The 22,249-nt window shown below is 44.9% G+C and overlaps 3 protein-coding genes across 9 annotated transcripts in view; 1 reads left to right on the top strand and 2 right to left on the bottom strand.

Moving 5' to 3' along the window:
* Positions 1–2,668, top strand: part of LOC140540654 (Fanconi anemia group A protein) — a 26,771-nt gene extending 24,103 nt beyond the window's left edge. For all 3 annotated transcript variants that reach the window (XM_072663043.1, XM_072663042.1, XM_072663044.1), the window contains 5 exons: positions 1,033–1,135; positions 1,218–1,293; positions 1,558–1,705; positions 1,802–1,885; positions 2,514–2,668. In XM_072663043.1, coding sequence (XP_072519144.1) covers positions 1,033–1,135; positions 1,218–1,293; positions 1,558–1,705; positions 1,802–1,885; positions 2,514–2,600 — 498 coding nt within the window. In that variant the 3' untranslated portion in view covers positions 2,601–2,668. The remainder of the gene's footprint in view (positions 1–1,032; positions 1,136–1,217; positions 1,294–1,557; positions 1,706–1,801; positions 1,886–2,513) is intronic.
* Positions 2,669–2,744: 76 nt separating this feature from the next.
* Positions 2,745–8,735, bottom strand: znf276 (zinc finger protein 276). 5 transcript variants are annotated; one of them, XM_072663047.1, is made up of 11 exons: positions 8,495–8,735; positions 7,496–7,947; positions 7,151–7,197; positions 6,711–6,908; positions 6,007–6,088; positions 5,805–5,930; positions 5,536–5,664; positions 5,350–5,425; positions 4,929–5,046; positions 4,730–4,829; positions 2,745–4,304 (listed from the first exon to the last, which is right to left on the bottom strand). In XM_072663047.1, exons 2-11 carry the CDS (start codon positions 7,891–7,893, stop codon positions 3,518–3,520), a joined length of 2,061 nt encoding a protein of 686 aa, XP_072519148.1. In that variant the 5' UTR covers positions 7,894–7,947; positions 8,495–8,735; the 3' UTR covers positions 2,745–3,517. The 5 variants fall into 5 exon arrangements, with proteins under 5 accessions (XP_072519148.1, XP_072519147.1, XP_072519146.1 ...); XM_072663046.1 differs by having other exon boundaries at positions 7,496–7,932; XM_072663045.1 differs by having other exon boundaries at positions 7,496–8,735.
* Positions 8,736–15,759: 7,024 nt separating this feature from the next.
* LOC140540929 (ras-related protein Rab-21-like) lies at positions 15,760–21,927 on the bottom strand. The gene is made up of 7 exons (XM_072663396.1): positions 21,617–21,927; positions 18,398–18,457; positions 18,206–18,313; positions 18,036–18,099; positions 17,874–17,928; positions 17,355–17,443; positions 15,760–17,017 (listed from the first exon to the last, which is right to left on the bottom strand). Exons 1-7 carry the CDS (start codon positions 21,746–21,748, stop codon positions 16,872–16,874), a joined length of 654 nt encoding a protein of 217 aa, XP_072519497.1. The 5' UTR covers positions 21,749–21,927; the 3' UTR covers positions 15,760–16,871.
* Positions 21,928–22,249: the final 322 nt, after the last annotated feature.

Genomic DNA, 22,249 nt, shown 5'->3' with positions numbered 1-22,249 from the left:
TTAGAAACTTCCTGATTCTGAACACTGGAGATGGAGCTGTGGAGCTGTGGAGCTGTGGAGCTGTGGTGCTGTGGTGCTGTGGTGCTGTGGTGCTGTGGAGCTGTGGAGCTGTGGTGCTGTGGTGCTGTGGAGCTGTGGAGCTGTGTTTATCCACTTTCAGTTCAGTCCAGTTTTATTCATTTAGGCTTTTTACAGTGAATGTTTTCACAGAGCAGCTTTACAGAGATCCGGGTTCGAGCCTCTTTAGAGCAGCTAGAGGCGACAGCAGCAAGGAAAATCTCCCTCGAGTCGAGAGGAAGAAACCTTGAGAGGAACCAAGACTCAAAAGAGGAACCTGTCCTCCTCAGGTTCACACCAGATCAGAATAATTATAATAATGATAATATAATAATAATAATTGTTATAATATATATTAATAATAATAAAAATCAAAATGGAAATAAAAACAACAATAAAACTAAACATCCTGCAGGTAAACAGTCAGAAGCAGAGTCCTGCAGTGAGGTGAGGATGAGTCAGTGCACAGCAGGACAGCGGGCAGGCGGGTAGTGGAGAGCCGGGTCAGGCAGAACCAGGATAGAACAGTTGGAACCGGCATCTCAGGACATGAGAAAGAGGGAAAAACAAAAGGGGTCAGGAGGAGTGCGAGTATGGTGGTACCGGGGTTCTGACTCTGCACACTGTGCTGTGCTGTGATTCTGTAGGAAGACAGTAGATTGGGTCTCAGTATAAAAACACCATCATCATCAAATCTGAGTAAATCTTATCCAATCAGAGCAGTCGGAGCCAGAGTACAACACTGCCCTCTAGTGGTCAGGGTTCAAACACAGCACTAAATGAACCACTGTCTGCCGCCAATCTTCACATCTAATCAATAATGATCAGTCCTGAGGCTGAGGACCGATACAGGGCTGCAGATATGCAATACTCTGCTGTATCGATATTTACTCACACCTCTGTTCATTAATGCATATTATTGATGAATGGGTAGGGTATGTGTGTGTGTGTAGTCATCTATGTGCTTCTTCGCAGGGTGAAAGGAACTTGAATCGCACCAGAGACCTCAGCGTCCACCTCCTGACCCTACTGGTGGACTCTTCTGATTGGCTTTCGCTTTTCCACCAATCAGGATCCGGTATGGAGCGTTTTACACAGCTGTACAGATGTGGGTCACCCGGCCTGGAGCCGCTCTGTTCTCACTCTGCCTCTCTCCACAGAGCATAGCACTTACCGCTGCGTCGCCAAGGTGACCACAGATACAACCCTCCGGCTGATGCCTTTTGTCTTCTACAGGTGAGGCAGCAGGTGGCGCTGTTCAGCTCTGTAACAGCTAGCATCACCCTCTTCTAGGACGAGACCTCTGAGAACATCGTTCTGTGAAGTCTTCAAAAAGGGTTTTCTAGTAAAGGCAGTGTGGTTCTGTAGAGAACCGTGACGGTTCGGAGAACCATTTGGATGCTTAAATGGTTCTTTGCTTCTCTCCCAGACTCCAATTATTTAGTGTGTGTGTGTGTGTGTGTGTGTGTGTGTGTGTGTGTGTGTGTGTGTGTTTTGCAGTGTGTTGGCGGAGGTAGATGTGTGTGTGTTAATGCGAGCAGTGAAGGTGCCTGGTTTCCTTTACACAGCAGTGATGTCATACACTGCTCTGCTGAAGCTCTTCCTGCAGGGACACACTGCAGCCTCTGGCTCGGAGACACCCCAGCAGGTACACACACACACACACACACACACACACACACACACACACACACACACACAGGTGTGGTGAGATGCATTGAGGTGTGTTTGTGTTCTGTTTCAGATTCTGTGTAAAGCGCAGCAGATCGTTCTGAAGAGCATCAGTCTGAGTCGGATGGGTGTCCTCTCACACAGCCAGCACAGCCAGGTACACACACCTGAGAGGACACACCCCCACACTCCTAACTGCAGCCTGTGTATACAGAATGTGGAAAATATAATACAGGGGTTGTATTATAAATACACAGCTTTACACACATTACATATGATAAACTGTTTATACACACACACACACACACACACACACACTACTGTACTCTTATATATATTTATCTTTCAGATGTTTTGTGAAGAATAATTTATTGATCATTATTATAACTGATCTGCAGATCCTGTAATAAAAGCAGCTTTTTGTAGAACCTACAAGAACCAAGTTCTGTACTTTATTATTCATCGTCTGTGAGATATAATGTAAAATTGGATTTTAGAATATTGATCTTGCAGAAGGCTGCGACATGCAAATATGCCCTCAAACCAATCCCAGTGTGGATGTACTGTGCACATCTTGACCAATCCCAGTTCCAGAGGTTGTTTGTGTGTGATGAGTGTGTAACCTCTGTGGTGATTGACAGGTGTTAGGGTTTAGGGAGAGGACCAGGTGTTTATTATATTTGAGGCAAACTGCAGTTTTAATATGTAGCAGTATAGAAATCACAATACTGATATTCAGTCCCGCTAGTGCAGCTCTAACACCCTGCCCCTCCCTTTCCCTGCAGCTGGAGGCCCAGTGTGCAGAGCTGGACCCGGAAGTGGCCACGGCGCTGTCCATGCTGCAACCTGATGACCTCAGACTGGACTTCTGACCAGAAGAGAGGCTTTCCCCGAGGGCCGGCCAGATACATCAGTTGGAGGGAGAGGAGGACGAAGAGTTTGTTGGGGGGGTTCTGGGGGGGGGTGTTCTGAGTTTCTGATCGCAGCATCACCGAAAGCAAAGACAGAAGGGTGGGTGTGGGGGTGTGTATATTTATACAGAAACGATATGACAGTAATACATACTGGAGAATCTGAACAATAAACACCATGTTATAACACCGCACTCTGCCTCAGAGCAACACGTCATCATACACTACATCCTGTACAGAGCCGTCTGAAGCTCCGCCCCCACTGCTACAGTATGAATTTAAGGCTGTGAATCAGAGCAGGGGTGTGTGAGCACTGAGAACGGCTCTGTCCAACTGAAGCACAATAACCAATAACTAATCAATAACATCCGTCCTCCTTTCTGTCCCTTTAAAAATCGAGATTGGCCACAAAATCGCTTGTATCAGTCGGGGCTGATTTTTCCTGTCCGGACCTGAATTTAGCAGCCCTAAGCTTCATGTTTTCAGTCAGTGAATATAACTGTTTATTATTATAATTAAAAATGGAAGCATTAGGCCCCGCCCCCCTCTGCTAAACATGTAATAATGTTAATAGGACAGAGTTTGAGCTGTACAGGAAATGGCTGTAATGACTGCAGGGGGGTACAGTTTGGGTGAAAGCTCATTCCTGTGGTTTTCGGGCAGCAGGATCAGAAACCGGGACCCAGCTGTATTTGATATCCAGAACATCGGCAGAACACAACGAGAACGGTGAAGAAATGTTCAACAGGTCAGACAGACGATTCAGCCGAGCGCTAAACTTGACACTCTTCTGCATTAAACCTCACTGCTGAGAGTCTCCACTGCCCTTTTCAGGCTGGTGGGGCGGAGCTCCAGTCCCGTAACCGTGGAAACACTCTCTACAAGGCCGGCTGTATGAGGTCAGCATGGATGCTCTGCAGCTCGCAGCTCATGTCAGCCGTCTCCATGTGGGTTTGGTCAACGGGGTTGTGACTGTGGTTGTCAGGGTCAGGTGGCAGCGTGATTCCACTGCCTTGAGGGCCAAGGTCACCGGGGTCATGGTTGTCTGGGTCAGCAGGTATGGTGACCTCACCTTCCTGGGGTGTGAGGTCACCGGGCTGACCAGGGTCGTGATTGTCGGCGAGTGTGATCCCGCCCTCCTGTGAGGGCAGGTTTTCGGGGCCTTCTTGGATGTGGTTGTCGGGCTCATCAGGTGGCAGTGTGATCTCACCCCCTTGGGCAGCCAGGTCACTGGGGTCATGGTTATCAGGGTGAGGGGGCAGCGTGATCCCACCCTCCTCCCTATGAAGGTCACCAGGGTCATGGTTGTCAGGGGGCAGCGTGATCCCACCCTCCACTCTGGCAAGGTCGCCAGGGTCATGGTTGTCTGGGGGCAGCGTGATCCCACTGCCCTGCCCGGCGAGGGCATCAGTGTTATCAGGGTCTGGGGGCAAGGTGATTCCAGCCACATGTGAAGTAAGGTCGTCTGTGTCAGGGGGCAACATGATCCCACCCCCCTGCAGGAGCGGGTGCACCATGCTCATGTGGACGTTGAGATTATGGGCCTTCTCAAAGCGCTTTCGACACAGAGCGCACGCAAACTCCAGGTCCGCCTCAGCCTTGTGCTTCGTCATGTGGTACTTCAGAGACGCCCGCTGACGACACTGGAACCCACACACCTCACACCTGAGAAAACACCACACACACACACACACTAAACAAGGGAACCCAGGTTGGTCGTCTACAGCTCAGACTCTGCTGCACAGAACCAGTAGAACAGTACACGGGTTCTACCCTTCAGAAGTTCAGAAACAGAAGCGCTCTTATAAACACGCCGCATTTCATCAACGTAAGAAAATCTAAAGGAGGAGGAGTAATCAGAGAGGACGTGCACTCTTTTGTGGCTACTTGGGAGAGCTAACCTTCCAGTCTCCGTTTGACGCAGTGTGGACTGCATTACTGTGAGCAGCGCTACCCCTCCACTCCTGTCAGCTACACTTACCTTTATTTAAAAAAAAAATAAAGCATATGAAGTCACTGGATTTACACAAAACACACACACACACACACACACACACACACACACACACGTGGACAGGTGTGTTACTCACTGCAGGGGTTTGAGGCCGGTGTGTCTCATCTGATGGACTAAAAGATGCTTCCTCTGCTTAAACGTCTGACCGCACTGATCACAGACGTAGTTCCTCACCTCTGAGCAGAGAGAACAACAGGTCAAGCGAACCGTCCACACGCACTCCGAAGACTCATCTGTGACCTCACACAGCACACACTGTTCACGCGTGTGCTCACCTGTGTGGATGAGTTTGACGTGTCTCTGCAGGTAGCGGTCGATCATGAAGACCTTGTTGCAGCCCGGGTGTGGACACGGCCTCTCTCTGACCTCCTCATGATGCTCCTTGATGTGTTTCTGTTCACACAGAGCTTCTTATTAGGACTTCATTCATTAACCTGTTTCCACCTGGAGACGTCTTCAGAATCAGGAGGATGATCTGGATACTGTTGATCCACACGCAGGTGGAAACACACCCAACACCATTTAAACCAGTCAGATCTGATCAGACACAGCTCTTCTCTGCCCAAGACACATTTCAGCCAGTGTTTCACCAGTGTACACACACACACACACACACACACACACACACACACACACACACACACACACACACTGTCCTTATAAAGAGAGAGAGTGTGTGAGCGAGTGTCAGCAGACCTTCATGCCGTCTGGCCCTCTGTACACAGCGGTGCAGCCCTGGTGGGGGCATTTATAGACAGTGGGCAGATCCTCCCTGAGGGAAACACAGACAACCATCAATACACCTGATCACTCTCTGCAGTTCAGATAGGGCTGGTGGGGAGTGAGCAGTGGCGGAGGAGTAGTGAAGGGTGAGGGTCTTACCGCTCGGATTTCAGCTTCCTCTTCCAGCCGGGTTTGGGTCCGGGCTTCTTTCTTTCTTTAGGCTGCAGGATCTTCAGCTTTACTGGTTTCTTCACACTTTCCTTACTGGCTTTATCAGAGGAGCTCACTCTGAACGTACACACACACACACACACACACACACACACACACACACACACTTTAGCCCAACCCACTCGGCCTACCGCAGTAGCAGAATGGAGCTGTAATTTTCTGCATGCTGTATTTAGAGTCCAGCTGTAAGGACTGACCGCTTATTCGGGTAAAGGTCAGTGCTGTCGTCCGATGAGCTGCTCTTACTCTTCTCATCATCATCATCGTCGTCATCATCATCATCATCGTCGTCGTCATCATCGTCATCATCACTGGAGAAACTGCTAGAGACAATAAAGAACAGCTTATACTTTGTCCTTAGTGAGCTGTGTGTGTGTGTGTGTGTGTGTGTAATCTCACCTGTCAGACAGGTCACTCTCATCAGACTGATCTGTGGGCGGCGCCTGAATGAGTGATGGAATCCCACCTGCATGCTGAACACCTGAAATTGAAACACACGAGAAACCCAGTTTCAGATCTGCCGCTGAACCCCAGCCGAACTCCGGCCACGGCTCAGCACTCCTCTTACATCACTTAGCAACCACTGTAAACACTACAGCGTGCATCTAGCCACACATGAACAAACACACTATAGCGATCAACAAGTGACACCCTAGCAACCACCCTTTAAATATGGTAAACACCTAGCAACCACTGGAGATATCATAGCAACTACCTTGGGCACTATTTTAAATCAACAAGTGACACCCTAGCAACCACCTCTTAAATACAGTAAGCACCTAGCTACACCTAGCAACCACTGGAGATACCAGAGCAACTACCTTGGACACTAACAATCTAGCAACCTCTAGCAGCTACACTTGACGCAGCAGCAAATCCAGAAACCCAGGGAGCGGTTTCTGGTGCCGGTGAGGCTCGAGGTCTTTCAGTCTAAAACCCCGTTCAGAGGGACGACCCTGCCGCTCACAGATCAAAGGAAACGGAACACCGTGATTAAAAGCATGTGACTCATTTCCTCCTCACTTCCTGTTCCTGGTGTTGTCGTTATCAGACGGTGGAAACAACCCCGTCACGGTCAGTAAACAGATAAACAGTCAGATTACCCACGCCGGTGTCCATCATGTAACTGTGTCCGTCCACACAGCGCCACACAGCCTTCACCGAGCCCCAGCACTGACCCTCCAGCACCTCCTTCAGGCCGGGGCAGGAGCTGCAGCTCTCAGCGTGCTGATGGGTCCAGGACACGAGGCTGCGCAGACAGCGGGGGTCCGAGGTGATGAGGGGCGCTGGCGGGAACAGTGCTGCAGTCAGTGGAGATTAAAGCGATAGTTCAGGGAGGACTCACCTCCCTGTGCACGTAGTCAATCAACCAAAGCATGCTTAGTGCTTTAGTTTTACACTGGAGCTACGGGGCTAACGTAGCTAACAGGCAATAGAAGCTTAAGCAGTACTGTTAGGCCTATGTTAGCAAATCCAGTGTGTGAATCAGATTTATTGATCGGTCAGGTCTGAAGCGGTTCCTAATCGACTGCGCTTCACTTACGTGATCGGTTCTTGTCTTTTTTCAGCGAAGGCCATTTAGAGGAAATCCTGGAAACCAAAAAGAAAAACAGCTGAAGACGACAGATGAGTAGAAGAATGTGTCATTAGTGTCTGAAGATTTGTGGATCACATTAGGATATTCTGATTCATGAATGAATGAACGAATGGAGTATTGATGAGTGTTCATTAATATTAATTACGGTTTATACTAATGAGCTCTTTATTCTAACAGCTCCGTCAGACCTGCAGCTTCAGAACGAATCAAAAGTGATCAATGAGTCTCTGAGCTTCACACAGAGAGATCATCATTACGATAAACGCAGTGAGCGGCTGCAGGTGAGCACACCTGTCCGTGTGGGTGGAGTTAGGGGTGAGGTTGACCCGCTCTCTGAAGTTGGTGAGGATGCTGAGGCACTTGTAGAACTGGGCGTGGCAGGTCCTACAGATGAACTGGGGCAGAACCGGGTCCCGTACCAACGGAACGCCCAGGAGGCGCTGGAAATCCGAACAGAACCGATCCGAGTCCGGGGGCTTCCCGAAGGCTCGGCGCAGTCGGCGGGAGGAGAATTGCCCGTGGCACAGGCGGCACTGCCCGGTGCCCGCTTTGCTAGATTTTCCCACTTTGTCTGGTTTTGCCGCTCCGTGTGGCACAGCCGGCTCACCCGAGCCCGAGCGTCTCATCTTCGGCTTGTGTGTGTCTGATCGACCCGCTCGGCGCCGCCGCACAGCCTGACCGCGCTGCATGACCTGCACAGGAACCGCCGCTTCACCAAGACAACAAAACTAACCACACCAAGACTGCACACACACACACACACACACACACACGCACACACACACACACACACACACACAGCAATACAATCATTCATGGCAAGAGTAATGCAGAAATCAGACACAGACACCCACACCTGGATTATGCAAAAACACGTCATTACTAAATCCCACTTCACACACATCAAATAAACATCTGGATTAAGCAGAACCCCAGGCAGGTCAGGAGAAACACCTGGATTGTTACCTGGCTGCTCCACCTTCCTCTAAACGACTGGAACGAAACGCCCCTCTGCTCTAATCACACTGCCTGCTTAATTATGCATAAAGAGTAGTGCTCATTTGCATACTGATTAAACTGATGGGACAGTGCAGCAGTGCCGAGGCCACAGGAAGTCCCTGCTACACTCTTTAAGGTGGAGCGGAGAATCCACCTTAAGCTCCACTCATCACACCCAGCTCGCGCTCCCCTCTGTAACCCCTCACAGACACCAACAGCCCTTCATAAGCGCTTATAAACCCTGAATCGACTGGAATAGCTCCAACAGTCAGGTATGAGTGCTGACCCTACCTGTGTCCATGCCTCCAGAGCCCAAACCTGACCGACACACACCGGAGCACGCGCTGCCAGTCAGTACCCCTGCAGAGAGCGCGTGGAATGCTCGCGCCGCACTAATAACACTAACAATATTATTAACAACAACAACAACAATAATAATAATAATAATAATAATAATAATAATAATAATAATAATAATAACAGCAAACGGAGAAGAAAGCTGCTCGCGCAAAAGGCGGGAGGGCGGTAGGCACGACCCGGAACTGTTCAGTGGTAAATAAATGTACGGAGAGGGGCAGCTCTGAGCCCACAGCGCCCCCGTCTCTCTGAGGCGCTCAGAGGTATTACACACACCGTCCAACGATATTAGTGCTGTGAAGAGGAGGTGTTTCTGATAAAATGGCCAGTTACTGTGCGGTGTATAGATATTTATACAAAATTCAGCAAATCCAAATCCACTGCTGCTCCTCCTCCTGCTGGATCCCACTAACAGACAGTTGCTAGGCTGTTGCTATGTGGTTGCTATGTGGTTGCTATGAGGGTGAAACTGTCGTTTGCTATGTGGTTGCTAGAAGAGTGCTATAGTGTTACTTAGTGATTTATGGGTGATATAGTGTTACTTAGAATTAAATTCATCCCTTAGCCTTGGGCATGTACCCCAAACCCTTAAATTAGCAGTTATAAAACCTTTAATCAAAAAAACAAATCTTGATCCTAGTGTATGATCTAATTATAGACCCATCTCCAACTTAACATTCATATCTAAGATATTAGAAAAAGCTGTGGCCCAACAACTCTGCTTATACCTGAGTAAACATGACCCAATCACAGCACAGAGACAGCCCTTCAGACCCAATCACAGCACAGAGACAGTCCTTCAGACCCAATCACAGCACAGAGACAGCCCTTCAGACCCAATCACAGCACAGAGACAGCCCTTCAGACCCAATCACAGCCCAGAGACAGCCCTTCAGACCCAATCACAGCACAGAGACAGCCCTTCAGACCCAATCACAGCACAGAGACAGCCCTTCAGACCCAATCACAGCACAGAGACAGCCCTTCAGACCCAATCACAGCACAGAGACAGCCCTTCAGACCCAATCACAGCACAGAGACAGTCCTTCAGACCCAATCACAGCACAGAGACAGCCCTTCAGACCCAATCACAGCACAGAGACAGCCCTTCAGACCCAATCACAGCCCAGAGACAGCCCTTCAGACCCAATCACAGCACAGAGACAGCCCTTCAGACCCAATCACAGCACAGAGACAGCCCTTCAGACCCAATCACAGCACAGAGACAGCCCTTCAGACCCAATCACAGCACAGAAACAGTCCTTCAGACCCAATCACAACACAGAGACAGTCCTTCAGACCCAATCACAGCACAGAGACAGTCCTTCAGACCCAATCACAGCACAGAGACAGCCCTTCAGACCCAATCACAGCACAGAGACAGTCCTTCAGACCCAATCACAGCACAGAGACAGTCCTTCAGACCCAATCACAGCACAGAGACAGCCCTTCAGACCCAATCACAGCACAGAGACAGCCCTTCAGACCCAATCACAGCACAGAGACAGTCCTTCAGACCCAATCACAGCACAGAGACAGCCCTTCAGACCCAATCACAGCACAGAGACAGCCCTTCAGACCCAATCACAGCACAGAGACAGCCCTTCAGACCCAATCACAGCCCAGAGACAGCCCTTCAGACCCAATCACAGCACAGAGACAGTCCTTCAGACCCAATCACAGCACAGAGACAGCCCTTCAGACCCAATCACAGCACAGAGACAGCCCTTCAGACCCAATCACAGCACAGAGACAGTCCTTCAGACCCAATCACAGCACAGAGACAGCCCTTCAGACCCAATCACAGCACAGAGACAGCCCTTCAGACCCAATCACAGCCCAGAGACAGCCCTTCAGACCCAATCACAGCACAGAGACAGCCCTTCAGACCCAATCACAGCACAGAGACAGCCCTTCAGACCCAATCACAGCACAGAGACAGCCCTTCAGACCCAATCACAGCACAGAAACAGTCCTTCAGACCCAATCACAGCACAGAGACAGCCCTTCAGACCCAATCACAGCACAGAGACAGTCCTTCAGACCCAATCACAGCACAGAGACAGTCCTTCAGACCCAATCACAGCCCAGAGACAGCCCTTCAGACCCAATCACAGCACAGAGACAGTCCTTCAGACCCAATCACAGCACAGAGACAGTCCTTCAGACCCAATCACAGCACAGAGACTGCCCTTCAGACCCAATCACAGCACAGAGACAGCCCTTCAGATCCAATTACAGCTCAGAGACAGTCCTTCAGACCCAATCACAGCACAGAGACAGTCCTTCAGACCCAATCACAACACAGAGACAGTCCTTCAGACCCAATCACAGCCCAGAGACAGCCCTTCAGACCCAATCACAGCACAGAGACAGTCCTTCAGACCCAATCACAGCACAGAGACAGTCCTTCAGACCCAATCACAGCCCAGAGACAGCCCTTCAGACCCAATCACAGCACAGAGACAGTCCTTCAGACCCAATCACAGCCCAGAGACAGCCCTTCAGACCCAATCACAGCCCAGAGACAGCCCTTCAGACCCAATCACAGCACAGAGACAGTCCTTCAGACCCAATCACAGCACAGAGACAGTCCTTCAGACCCAATCACAGCACAGAGACAGCCCTTCAGACCCAATCACAGCACAGAGACAGCCCTTCAGACCCAATCACAACACAGAGACAGTCCTTCAGACCCAATCACAGCCCAGAGACAGCCCTTCAGACCCAATCACAGCACAGAGACAGCCCTTCAGACCCAATCACAGCCCAGAGACAGCCCTTCAGACCCAATCACAGCACAGAGACAGCCCTTCAGACCCAATCACAACACAGAGACAGTCCTTCAGACCCAATCACAGCACAGAGACAGTCCTTCAGACCCAATCACAGCACAGAGACAGCCCTTCAGACCCAATCACAGCACAGAGACAGTCCTTCAGACCCAATCACAGCACAGAGACAGTCCTTCAGACCCAATCACAGCCCAGAGACAGCCCTTCAGACCCAATCACAGCACAGAGACAGCCCTTCAGACCCAATCACAGCCCAGAGACAGCCCTTCAGACCCAATCACAGCACAGAGACAGCCCTTCAGACCCAATCACAACACAGAGACAGTCCTTCAGACCCAATCACAGCACAGAGACAGTCCTTCAGACCCAATCACAACACAGAGACAGTCCTTCAGACCCAATCACAGCACAGAGACAGTCCTTCAGACCCAATCACAGCACAGAGACAGCCCTTCAGACCCAATCACAGCACAGAGACAGTCCTTCAGACCCAATCACAGCACAGAGACAGTCCTTCAGACCCAATCACAGCACAGAGACAGCCCTTCAGACCCAATCACAGCACAGAGACAGCCCTTCAGACCCAATCACAGCACAGAGACAGCCCTTCAGACCCAATCACAGCACAGAGACAGCCCTTCAGACCCAATCACAGCACAGAGACAGCCTTTCAGACCCAATCACAGCACAGAGACAGCCCTTCAGACCCAATCACAGCCCAGAGACAGCCCTTCAGACCCAATCACAGCACAGAGACAGTCCTTCAGACCCAATCACAGCACAGAGACAGCCCTTCAGACCCAATCACAGCACAGAGACAGCCCTTCAGACCCAATCACAGCACAGAGACAGTCCTTCAGACCCAATCACAGCACAGAGACAGCCCTTCAGAGTGCTATAGTGTTGCTTAGTGATTGAAGAGTGCTATAGTGTTGCTTAGTGATTAAAGAGTGCTATAGTGTTGCTTAGTGATTAAAGAGTGCTATAGTGTTGCTTAGTGATTAAAGAGTGATATAGTGTTGCTTAGTGATTGAAGAGTGTTATAGTGTTGCTTAGTGATTAAAGAGTGCTATAGTGTTGCTTAGTGATTAAAGAGTGCTATAGTGTTGCTTAGTGATTAAAGAGTGCTATAGTGTTGCTTAGTGATTAAAGAGTGATATAGTGTTGCTTAGTGATTGAAGAGTGTTATAGTGTTGCTTAGTGATTAAAGAGTGCTATAGTGTTGCTTAGTGATTAAAGAGTGATATGATGTTGCTTAGTGATTAAAGAGTGTTATAGTGTTGCTTAGTGATTAAAGGGTGCTATAGTGATGCTTAGTGATAAAAGAGTGCTATAGTGTTGCTTAGTGATTAAAGAGTGTTATAGTGTTGCTTAGTGATTGAAGGGTGCTATAGTGTTGCTTACTGATTAAAGAGTAATATAGTGTTGCTTAGTGATTAAAGAATGTTATAGTGTTGCTTAGTGATTGAAGGGTGCTATAGTGTTGCTTAGTGATTAAAGGGTGCTATAGTGTTACTTAGTGATTAAAGAGTGCTATAGTGTTGCTTAGTGATTAAAGAATGTTATAGTGTTGCTTAGTGATTGAAGGGTGCTATAGTGTTGCTTAGTGATTAAAGGGTGCTATAGTGTTACTTAGTGATTAAAGAGTGCTATAGTGTTGCTTAGTGATTAAAGAGTGTTATAGTGTTGCTTAGTGATTGAAGGGTGCTATAGTGTTGCTTAGTGATTAAAGAGTGCTATAGTGTTGCTTAGTGATTGAAGGGTGCTATAGTGTTGCTTAGTGATTGAAGGGTGCTATAGTGTTGCTTAGTGATTAAAGAGTGATATGATGTTGCTTAGTGATTAAAGAGTGTTATAGTGTTGCTTAGTGATTAAAGGGTGCTATAGTGATGCTTAGTGATTAAAGAGTGCTATAGTGTTGCTTAGTGATTGAAGGGTGCTATAGGCATGTTGGCAGGTGGTTGCTTAGTTATTATATAAAGGTGACTATATAGGGAAGTAGCGTTGCTAGGTGGTTGCTATGGAGTTGTTTAGTGATTTCTAGAAGGGTGCTATTGTGTTGCTTGGTGGTTGATTGATGATTGCTATGGTGATGGTAGGTGGTTGCTACGGTGTTGCTTAGTGTTGGTGGGTGATTGCTTTATGAGAGCTTGCATTGCAAGGTGGTTTCTTAATGGGTGCTTATTAGGCAGCTGCTGTGGTATCTGCCAAACTGTCCTCGGTTCTGATCCTTCTTGACCTCTCCGCAGCTTTTAACACAGTGGACCACAAGATCCTCCTGTCTATCCTTGCCGGTCTTGGAATTACCGGCTCTGCATGGCAATGGTTCGCATCATACCTGCAGGGATGCTCATACCAGGTAACGTGGCAGGGCGACACGTCCGCTCCTTGTAGTCTCTCCACTGGCGTTCCACAAGGCTCAGTTCTTGGTCCTCTTCTTCTCTCACTCTACACTCACTCTCTTGGTAAAGTGATCTCCTCTCATGGATTCTCTTATCACTGTTACGCCGATGACACTCAGCTCATGCTCTCTTTCCCACCGTCTGACACACAGGTCTCCACCCGTATCTCAGCATGCCTCACCGACGTCTCGTCTTGGATGGCGGCTCACCACCTCACACTCAACCCCAGCAAGACGGAGCTGCTGTACATCCCGGGAACTGCTGGACCTAAAAACGATCTTGCCATCACCTTTGAGAACTCACTGGTCACTCCTTCTACTGAAGCCCGAAGCCTTGGTGTCGTCATGGATGATCAGTTATCGTTCTCAAGTCATGTTGCAAACGTAACTCGGTCCTGCAGATTCCTCCTGTACAACATCCGGAGAATTCGACCCTTCCTCTCTAGAGAGTCGCCCAGGTGCTTGTTCAGTCTCTCGTCACTTCCAGACTTGACCACTGCAACTCTCTTCTGGCTGGTCTCCCTCTGCGCACCATCAGGCCCCTGCAACTCATCCAGAATGCAGCGGCACGGGTCGTCTTCAAAGTTCCTAAATTCAGCCATGTCTCTCCACTGCTGCGTTCTCTCCACTGGCTTCCTGTAGCTGCTGCCCGCATCAGATTCAGAACCCTGACGCTGGCCTACAAAGCCAAGAACGGACCAGCCCCTCAGTACTTGATGGCAAAGGTCAAAAGCCGATCCGCACCAAGAGCCCTTCCAGCTTCAAGTACAGCTCGGCTCGACCCGCCATCCTTTAAGATCCACGGAAAACGAGCGTCCAGACTTTTTACTGTCCTGCACCGAAGTGGTGGAACGAACTTCCCCTGGGTGTCCGAACACTCACTGTCCTCAAACCCAGACTGAAGACCCTCCTCTTCTGAGAGCACTTGGGTGAAGAGTAGAGTATTATGGTCTCCATATTGACTTGTGTTTAGTAGAGTCTAAGATCAGAGGATCTGAATTTTAGTCTATTTAAACCAGCTGAGGTTCTTCAGTAAACAGTGAAGCTCTGCTGTAAGTCGCTCTGGAGAAGAACGTCTGCGAGTAAACGCAGTAAATGTAATGTATCTTAGGTGTTTGCTACGGTGTCTCAGCTGATTACAATGGTTTTGTTAGGTGGTTTCCAGATTAGTGGTCAATAGGGTGTGGTTTAGTGGTTCTTTGGCAGGTACTATGGTATCCCAGGTGGTTGCTAGGGTGTTTCCAAGTGGTTGCTGTGGTTGGTTGGGTGTCACTGGTGTATTTACAGTGGCAAGAAAATGTTTGTATTGAGTTGAAAAAGGCTAATTGGAGTCAGGTGTTATCAAACCTGGAGTCTGTTGATTTCCATAAAGCTGGAAATGGTTAGAGTGAGGCAAACAGTCTACAAATGGAGACAAATGGCAGGACACCATGGAGAAAGCCGCTGCTCACTGCTGCAGGCCTGCCGTTAGATAAAGAGCACACACACAGCGGCCCTGACTCAAAGTTTTGTGGACGGATGAAACCAAGATTGAACTATTAGGAAAAAACACGCAGCGCCACCTCCGGCATAAAAAAGGCACTGCACATCACCATGGAAACATCATCCGAACCATAAAGTCTAGTGAAGGGACCATCATGATTTGGGCCCGCTCTGCTGCATCAGGGCCTGTCCAGCTTACAATCACTGAGGGAAGATGAATTCCCAGGTGTATCAAAACATTTGACAGGATAACGTCAGAGTGTCTGTAGCTCAGCTGCAGCTCTGTAGAAGTTGGGTGACGCAACAGGACAATGACCCAAAACAACGGAGCAAGTTCACAACAGAACGGCTCACGAAAACCAAAATCAGACCCAGATCTCAGCCCTATAGAACCGCCGTGCACTGAGAGAGCCGTACACACGAGCCGTCCAAGGAACCCTATGGTGAAACCATCTGTCTGATCAGAAAGCCTGTATGTTTGAAGTGAGGTGTGTTTTAATGAGGAGAGGCAGACGGCTGAGTTCAACAGCACACAGTAGTTTATTAAAATAAGCAGCTCTAAACACACCTGACTTTAATAAAGAGGCACTTTCTACTAAACCACAGGGAGGTAAAGTGCTGATTCAGCTCCGGCTAATCTGGATAACTGCACCTCGTTAATCCTGAAATTTATGTAAAAATTAATAAAGTTATTAATTCTTTAACTTTTACAGAACATAATAGTTTAGACAGAAAGTCTGCAAAGACCTCTCAGATCCTTCACTCACCTACTACACACACACACACACACACAGACATCGTAATCATAACCGTGATGTCGCCAATGGTGGCAAATCCAGATCAATAAAGTATGTTTATGATTATAAAGTCACAGATCCGATCATCAGAGCGGCAGAACAAACACTGCACAGACTCAAACCTACAATCTGATCAATGAATTGAACGAAATCCCTGTCCGGATTCCCTCCCTGCTGAACCTTCTGATCAGAACTTCTGAGAACTGTTCATCTTGCAGGAAGGTGCTGATGGACGTCTCGGAGTCTGTCGGAGTTCTGGTTTATGGGCTCTGAATCTGCGGCTGCTTAATCAGCAAAACAGCAGCAGGAATACACCAGCATTAAAGTGCTAGTCTGGAGCTGTACAGGGACGCCGATACTGCTGGTGAGGTTTCAGGGGTCTTCCCTTTCTGTAACATTCATTTTACAAACCATACACACACACACACACACACACACACACACACTCATTTGGACAAGAGACTTTTTAGACGGTCAGGTCGAGCAGCGCAGACTGTTTACATCAACAAACACTAAGGCGTGCGTTTTGTAGATGGACGTGGACACTTATGAAACATTCCTGGACTGATGTGGACATTTTTAGATTGATGTGGACAATCCAAGACTGGTGTGGACGCCTCTGAACTGACGTGGAAACCCCTAGACTGACATACACTTTTAGACTCGGACACATGTAGGACACTACTGGACTGATGTAGATAACCCTGGATTCAAACATCAGTAAACGGTCAGGAACTCAGATTGCTAATGTTAAACACACACACACACACACACATCAGGTAGTGTGTTAGTGCTGCATGTCTGTAGCGGGGGGTGGGGTAGGGGGTTCAGTGCAGTCATGTGGAGGAGCAGCAGGATCCTGTGGTTGCCGGGGTTTCCTCTGGTTCAGTGTCGACTATCTGCAGACTGTGGTGGGCGTGGCCTGAGTACGGCGAGTTTTCGGCTCTGGAGCGTTCCTCCACCACCACTGTGTCCATCATTCCTGCAGACCAATCACAGCACAGGACCGCTGACATGTTGACGTGGAAATCCTGGGACTGGACTTATTGTCTGTGAATGTGTGTGTGTGTGTGTGTGTGTATTTGTGTGTGTATGTGTGTGTGTATGTGTGTGTGTGTGTGTATATGTGTGTGTGTGTGTTTGTATGTGTGTGTGTGTGTGTGTGTGTGTGTGTGTGTGTATGTGTGTATATGTGTTTGTATGTGTGTATATGTGTTTGTATGTGTGTGTGTGTGTGTATGTGTGTATATGTGTGTGTGTGTTTATGTGTGTGTGTGTGTGTGTGTGTGTGTGTGTATAGGTTGATGAAGGTGGATTACGTTTGCAGAGGCTGAAGAAGAGCTCGTTTATTCCTGTGTTTACTTTAGCGGAGGTCTGATGGTGCTGCGCCCCAACTGCCTCTGCATACCTGCATGCGCACACACACACACACACACACACACACACACACACACACACACAGAGGATAAAGATAAAGAGCATCAAAGTCAACCTGAAATGTAAATAAGGTCCAGATTCAGGTTAATTTAAGATTCCCCAGTAAGATCAGACGCTCCCAAACTGCTACTGTTTCATCAGATCATCTAAACACTAACGACCTTCACCACCTATTCTCTCAACCCCCTACACCTACACCTACAACTACACCTACACCTACAACTACACCAACACCTACAGCTACACCAACACATGCAACTACACCTACATCTAAACCAACATCAACACCTACAACTACACCAACACCCACAACTACACCTACAACTTCTCCAAAAACTACACCAACACCCACAACTAAACCAACGTCTAGAACCGAGGGTTCTCCAGAAGTGTGTAAATACCTTTCAGCCTCTTCAGCTGAAACAGTCCTGTCCTTCTCCAGATCCGCTTTATTGCCTGTAGAAACATCATATTTACAGCTGAGTGTGAAAGTCTGCACCACTACCCGCTTCAGCACGGGAGTCCTGGCTTCTGATTGGCTACACTGCTGTTAAAATACCTACCCACTATACACAGGCACACTTCATTACCCAGAATCCTCCTCAGCTCCTTCACCCACAGTTTTACCTGCAGACAGAGTACACCTGTTCATTAATAATCCACAGTGGACATCAAATAATTCACAGCGGATCAAAGCAGTTCAGATGAGTAAACTTCTTCAGTGTTCAGTCACCTTCTGAAACGAGTCTTCGTCTGTGATGTCGTACAGCAGAACGGCGCCGTTGGACTCCCGGTAGTAAATCGGGCCGAGAGCGTGAAACCTCTCCTGACCAGCCGTGTCCTGCAGCGCATCACCAGGTTCTGGTTTAACTATGTGATCATCATCAGATACAGAGGGATGGTGGGGGTGGGATTTTGGACTCACCCAGATGGAGAGATTCACTCGTTTCCCAGCGATGTTTAACTTCTTGGTGAAGAACGACGCCTGAGATTGTATTAAAACAACAGGTCAGTTCACACTGCAAACACATCCCGACCCAAATAAAAACAGGAACAGTCCTGACTGGACTTCACTCTGGTTCTGATCCAATAGATTACTGGTGTGTCATTTGTAGTGTCACACTATGAAACAGCGTCAACAACATCAAACACAGCAGAATGAATCCAGCAGAGGGAGTCTAATCAATTATCCCCTAGAAGCGTAATGATAAGATCAGACATGAGCAGATATGAAGCTGTATAATAGTTTATAATAAAGAAGATATGAAGCTGTATAAGAGTTTATAATAAGGAGGATATGAAGCTGTATAATAGTTTATAATAAAGAAGATATGAAGCTGTATAAGAGTTTATAATAGAGCAGCTATGAAGCTGTATAATAGTTTATAATACAGATATGAAGCTGTATAATAGTTTATAATAGAGCAGATATGAAGCTGTATAATAGTTTATAATAAAGCAGATATGAAGCTGTATAATAGTTTATAATAGAGCAGATATGAAGCTTTATAATAGTTTATAATACAGATATATAGCTGTATAATAGTTTATAATAGAGCAGATATGAAGCTTTATAATAGTTTATAATACAGATATGAAGCTGTATAATAGTTTATAATACAGATATGAAGCTGTATAATAGTTTATAATAAAGCAGATATGAAGCTGTATAATAGTTTATAATACAGATATGAAGCTGTATAATAGTTTATAATAAAGAAGATATGAAGCTGTATAATAGTTTATAATGCAGATATGAAGCTGTATAATAGTTTATAATGCAGATATGAAGCTGTATAATAGTTTATAATACAGATATGAAGCTGTATAATAGTTTATAATAAAGCAGATATGAAGCTGTATAATAGTTTATAATAAAGCAGATATGAAGCTGTATAATAGTTTATAATAAAGCAGATATGAAGCTGTTTAATAGTTTATAATAAAGCAGATATGGAGCTGTATAATAGTTTATAATACAGATATGAAGCTGTATAATAGTTTATAATACAGATATGAAGCTGTATAATAGTTTATAATAAAGCAGATATGAAGCTGTATAATAGTTTATAATAGAGCAGATATAAAGCTGTATAATAGTTTATAATAAAGCAGATATGAAGCTGTATAATAGTTTATAATAAAGCAGATATGAAGCTGTATAATAGTTTATAATACAGATATTAAGCGGTATAATAGTTTATAATAAAGCAGATATGAAGCTGTATAATAGTTTATAATAAAGCAGATATTAAGCTGTATAATAGTTTATAATACAGATATGAAGCTGTAAAATAGTTTATAATAGAGCAGATATGAAGCTGTATAATAGTTTATAATACAGATATGAAGCTGTATAATAGTTTATAATAAAGCAGATATTAAGCTTTATAATAGTTTATAATACAGATATATAGCTGTATAATAGTTTATAATAGAGCAGATATGAAGCTTTATAATAGTTTATAATACAGATATGAAGCTGTATAATAGTTTATAATACAGATATGAAGCTACATAATAGTTTATAATAAAGCAGATATGAAGCTGTATAATAGTTTATAATACAGATATGAAGCTGTATAATAGTTTATAGTACAGATATGAAGCTATATAATAGTTTATAATAAAGCAGATATGAAGCTGTATAATAGTTTATAATACAGATATGAAGCTGTATAATAGTTTATAATAGAGCAGATATGAAGCTGTATAATAGTTTATAATACAGATATGAAGCTGTATAATAGTTTATAATACAGATATGAAGCTGTATAATAGTTTATAATAAAGCAGATATGAAGCTTTATAATAGTTTATAATAAAGCAGATATGAAGCTGTATAATAGTTTATAATACAGATATGAAGCTGTATAATAGTTTATAATAGAGCAGATATGAAGCTGTATAATAGTTTATAATAGAGCAGATATGAAGCTGTATAATAGTTTATAATGCAGATATGAAGCTGTATAATAGTTTATAATACAGATATGAAGCTGTATAATAGTTTATAATAGAGCAGATATGAAGCTGTATAATAGTTTATAATGCAGATATGAAGCTGTATAATAGTTTATAATAGAGCAGATATGAAGCTGTATAATAGTTTATAATAAAGCAGATATGAAGCTGTATAATAGTTTATAATAGAGCAGATATGAAGCTGTATAATAGTTTATAATAAAGCAGATATGAAGCTGTATAATAGTTTATAATACAGATATGAAGCTGTATAATAGTTTATAATAGAGCAGATATGAAGCTGTATAATAGTTTATAATAGAGCAGATATGAAGCTGTATAATAGTTTATAATAAAGCAGATATGAAGCTGTATAATAGTTTATAATAAAGCAGATATGAAGCTGTATAATAGTTTATAATACAGATATGAAGCTTTATAATAGTTTATAATAAAGCAGATATGAAGCTGTATAATAGTTTATAATACAGATATGAAGCTGTATAATAGTTTATAATAAAGCAGATATGAAGCTGTATAATAGTTTATAATAAAGCAGATATGAAGCTGTATAATAGTTTATAATACAGATATGAAGCTTTATAATAGTTTATAATAAAGCAGATATGAAGCTGTATAATAGTTTATAATACAGATATGAAGCTGTATAATAGTTTATAATACAGATATGAAGCTGTATAATAGTTTATAATAAAGCAGATATGAAGCTGTATAATAGTTTATAATACAGATATGAAGCTGTATAACAGTTTATAATACAGATATGAAGCTGTATAATAGTTTATAATACAGATATGAAGCTGTATAATAGTTTATAATAAAGCAGATATGAAGCTGTATAATAGTTTATAATAGAGCAGATATGAAGCTGTATAATAGTTTATAATACAGATATGAAGCTGTATAATAGTTTATAATAAAGCAGATATGAAGCTGTATAATAGTTTATAATAGAGCAGATATGAAGCTGTATAATAGTTTATAATAAAGCAGATATGAAGCTGTATAATAGTTTATAATAGAGCAGATATGAAGCTGTATAATAGTTTATAATAAAGCAGATATGAAGCTTTATAATAGTTTATAATAAAGCAGATATGAAGCTGTATCTATAATAGTATTTTATTTCATCACAGTTGCCTCTCTCCTCTGCACCTACCTGCAGGGTTGTAATGTGTTTATCGTAGAACTTGTTCTCACAGTATCTCAGGATGACGGAGGTCTTCCCCACTCGGCCTTCTCCCAGCAGGACCACCTTAAAGCAGAAGGACCTGTGTCCTGCAGACGCCATGACGAAGTTCAGCTCCTGAGTAAAGTCTGCGTGTTATCTCGTCATTTTTCTGTTATGAATAGATATCCAACTACAATCGCGATTAAAACACATATATAAAGCGATTAAACCCTCCTAATCCGACTGAAATCTCGGCTCTGTTTTGGGATAAACTCTAATGACGCTTCTCTGCGTTTCCCTTCGTGTCCAGCAGAGTGCAGCGCCGGCTCAGCACCAACATACAAAATAAAAGTTCCCATTAAAACCAACACAAACACCAGCTTTCAGTACAAACAAGACAAAACAAAAAACTAAACATTTTCCCTTTATTATTAAGAGGAGCATTCACTCAAACTTTTAGATTACATTTAACTTAAAAAAAAAACAATGCGAACAATAATTAATATTTAATAACTAAAATAGAAATGATCATTATTGTTTCAGTAATATTTAATCATTTGTAGATTTTAATTCGAGATTGGATGTATAAAATCATGAGATTATTGTTTTTATCATATTAAA

Source organism: Salminus brasiliensis, chromosome 19 (genome assembly GCF_030463535.1).
Source record: "Salminus brasiliensis chromosome 19, fSalBra1.hap2, whole genome shotgun sequence".
Lineage (NCBI taxonomy): Eukaryota > Metazoa > Chordata > Actinopteri > Characiformes > Bryconidae > Salminus > Salminus brasiliensis.
This window is presented reverse-complemented; position numbering and strand designations above follow the sequence as displayed.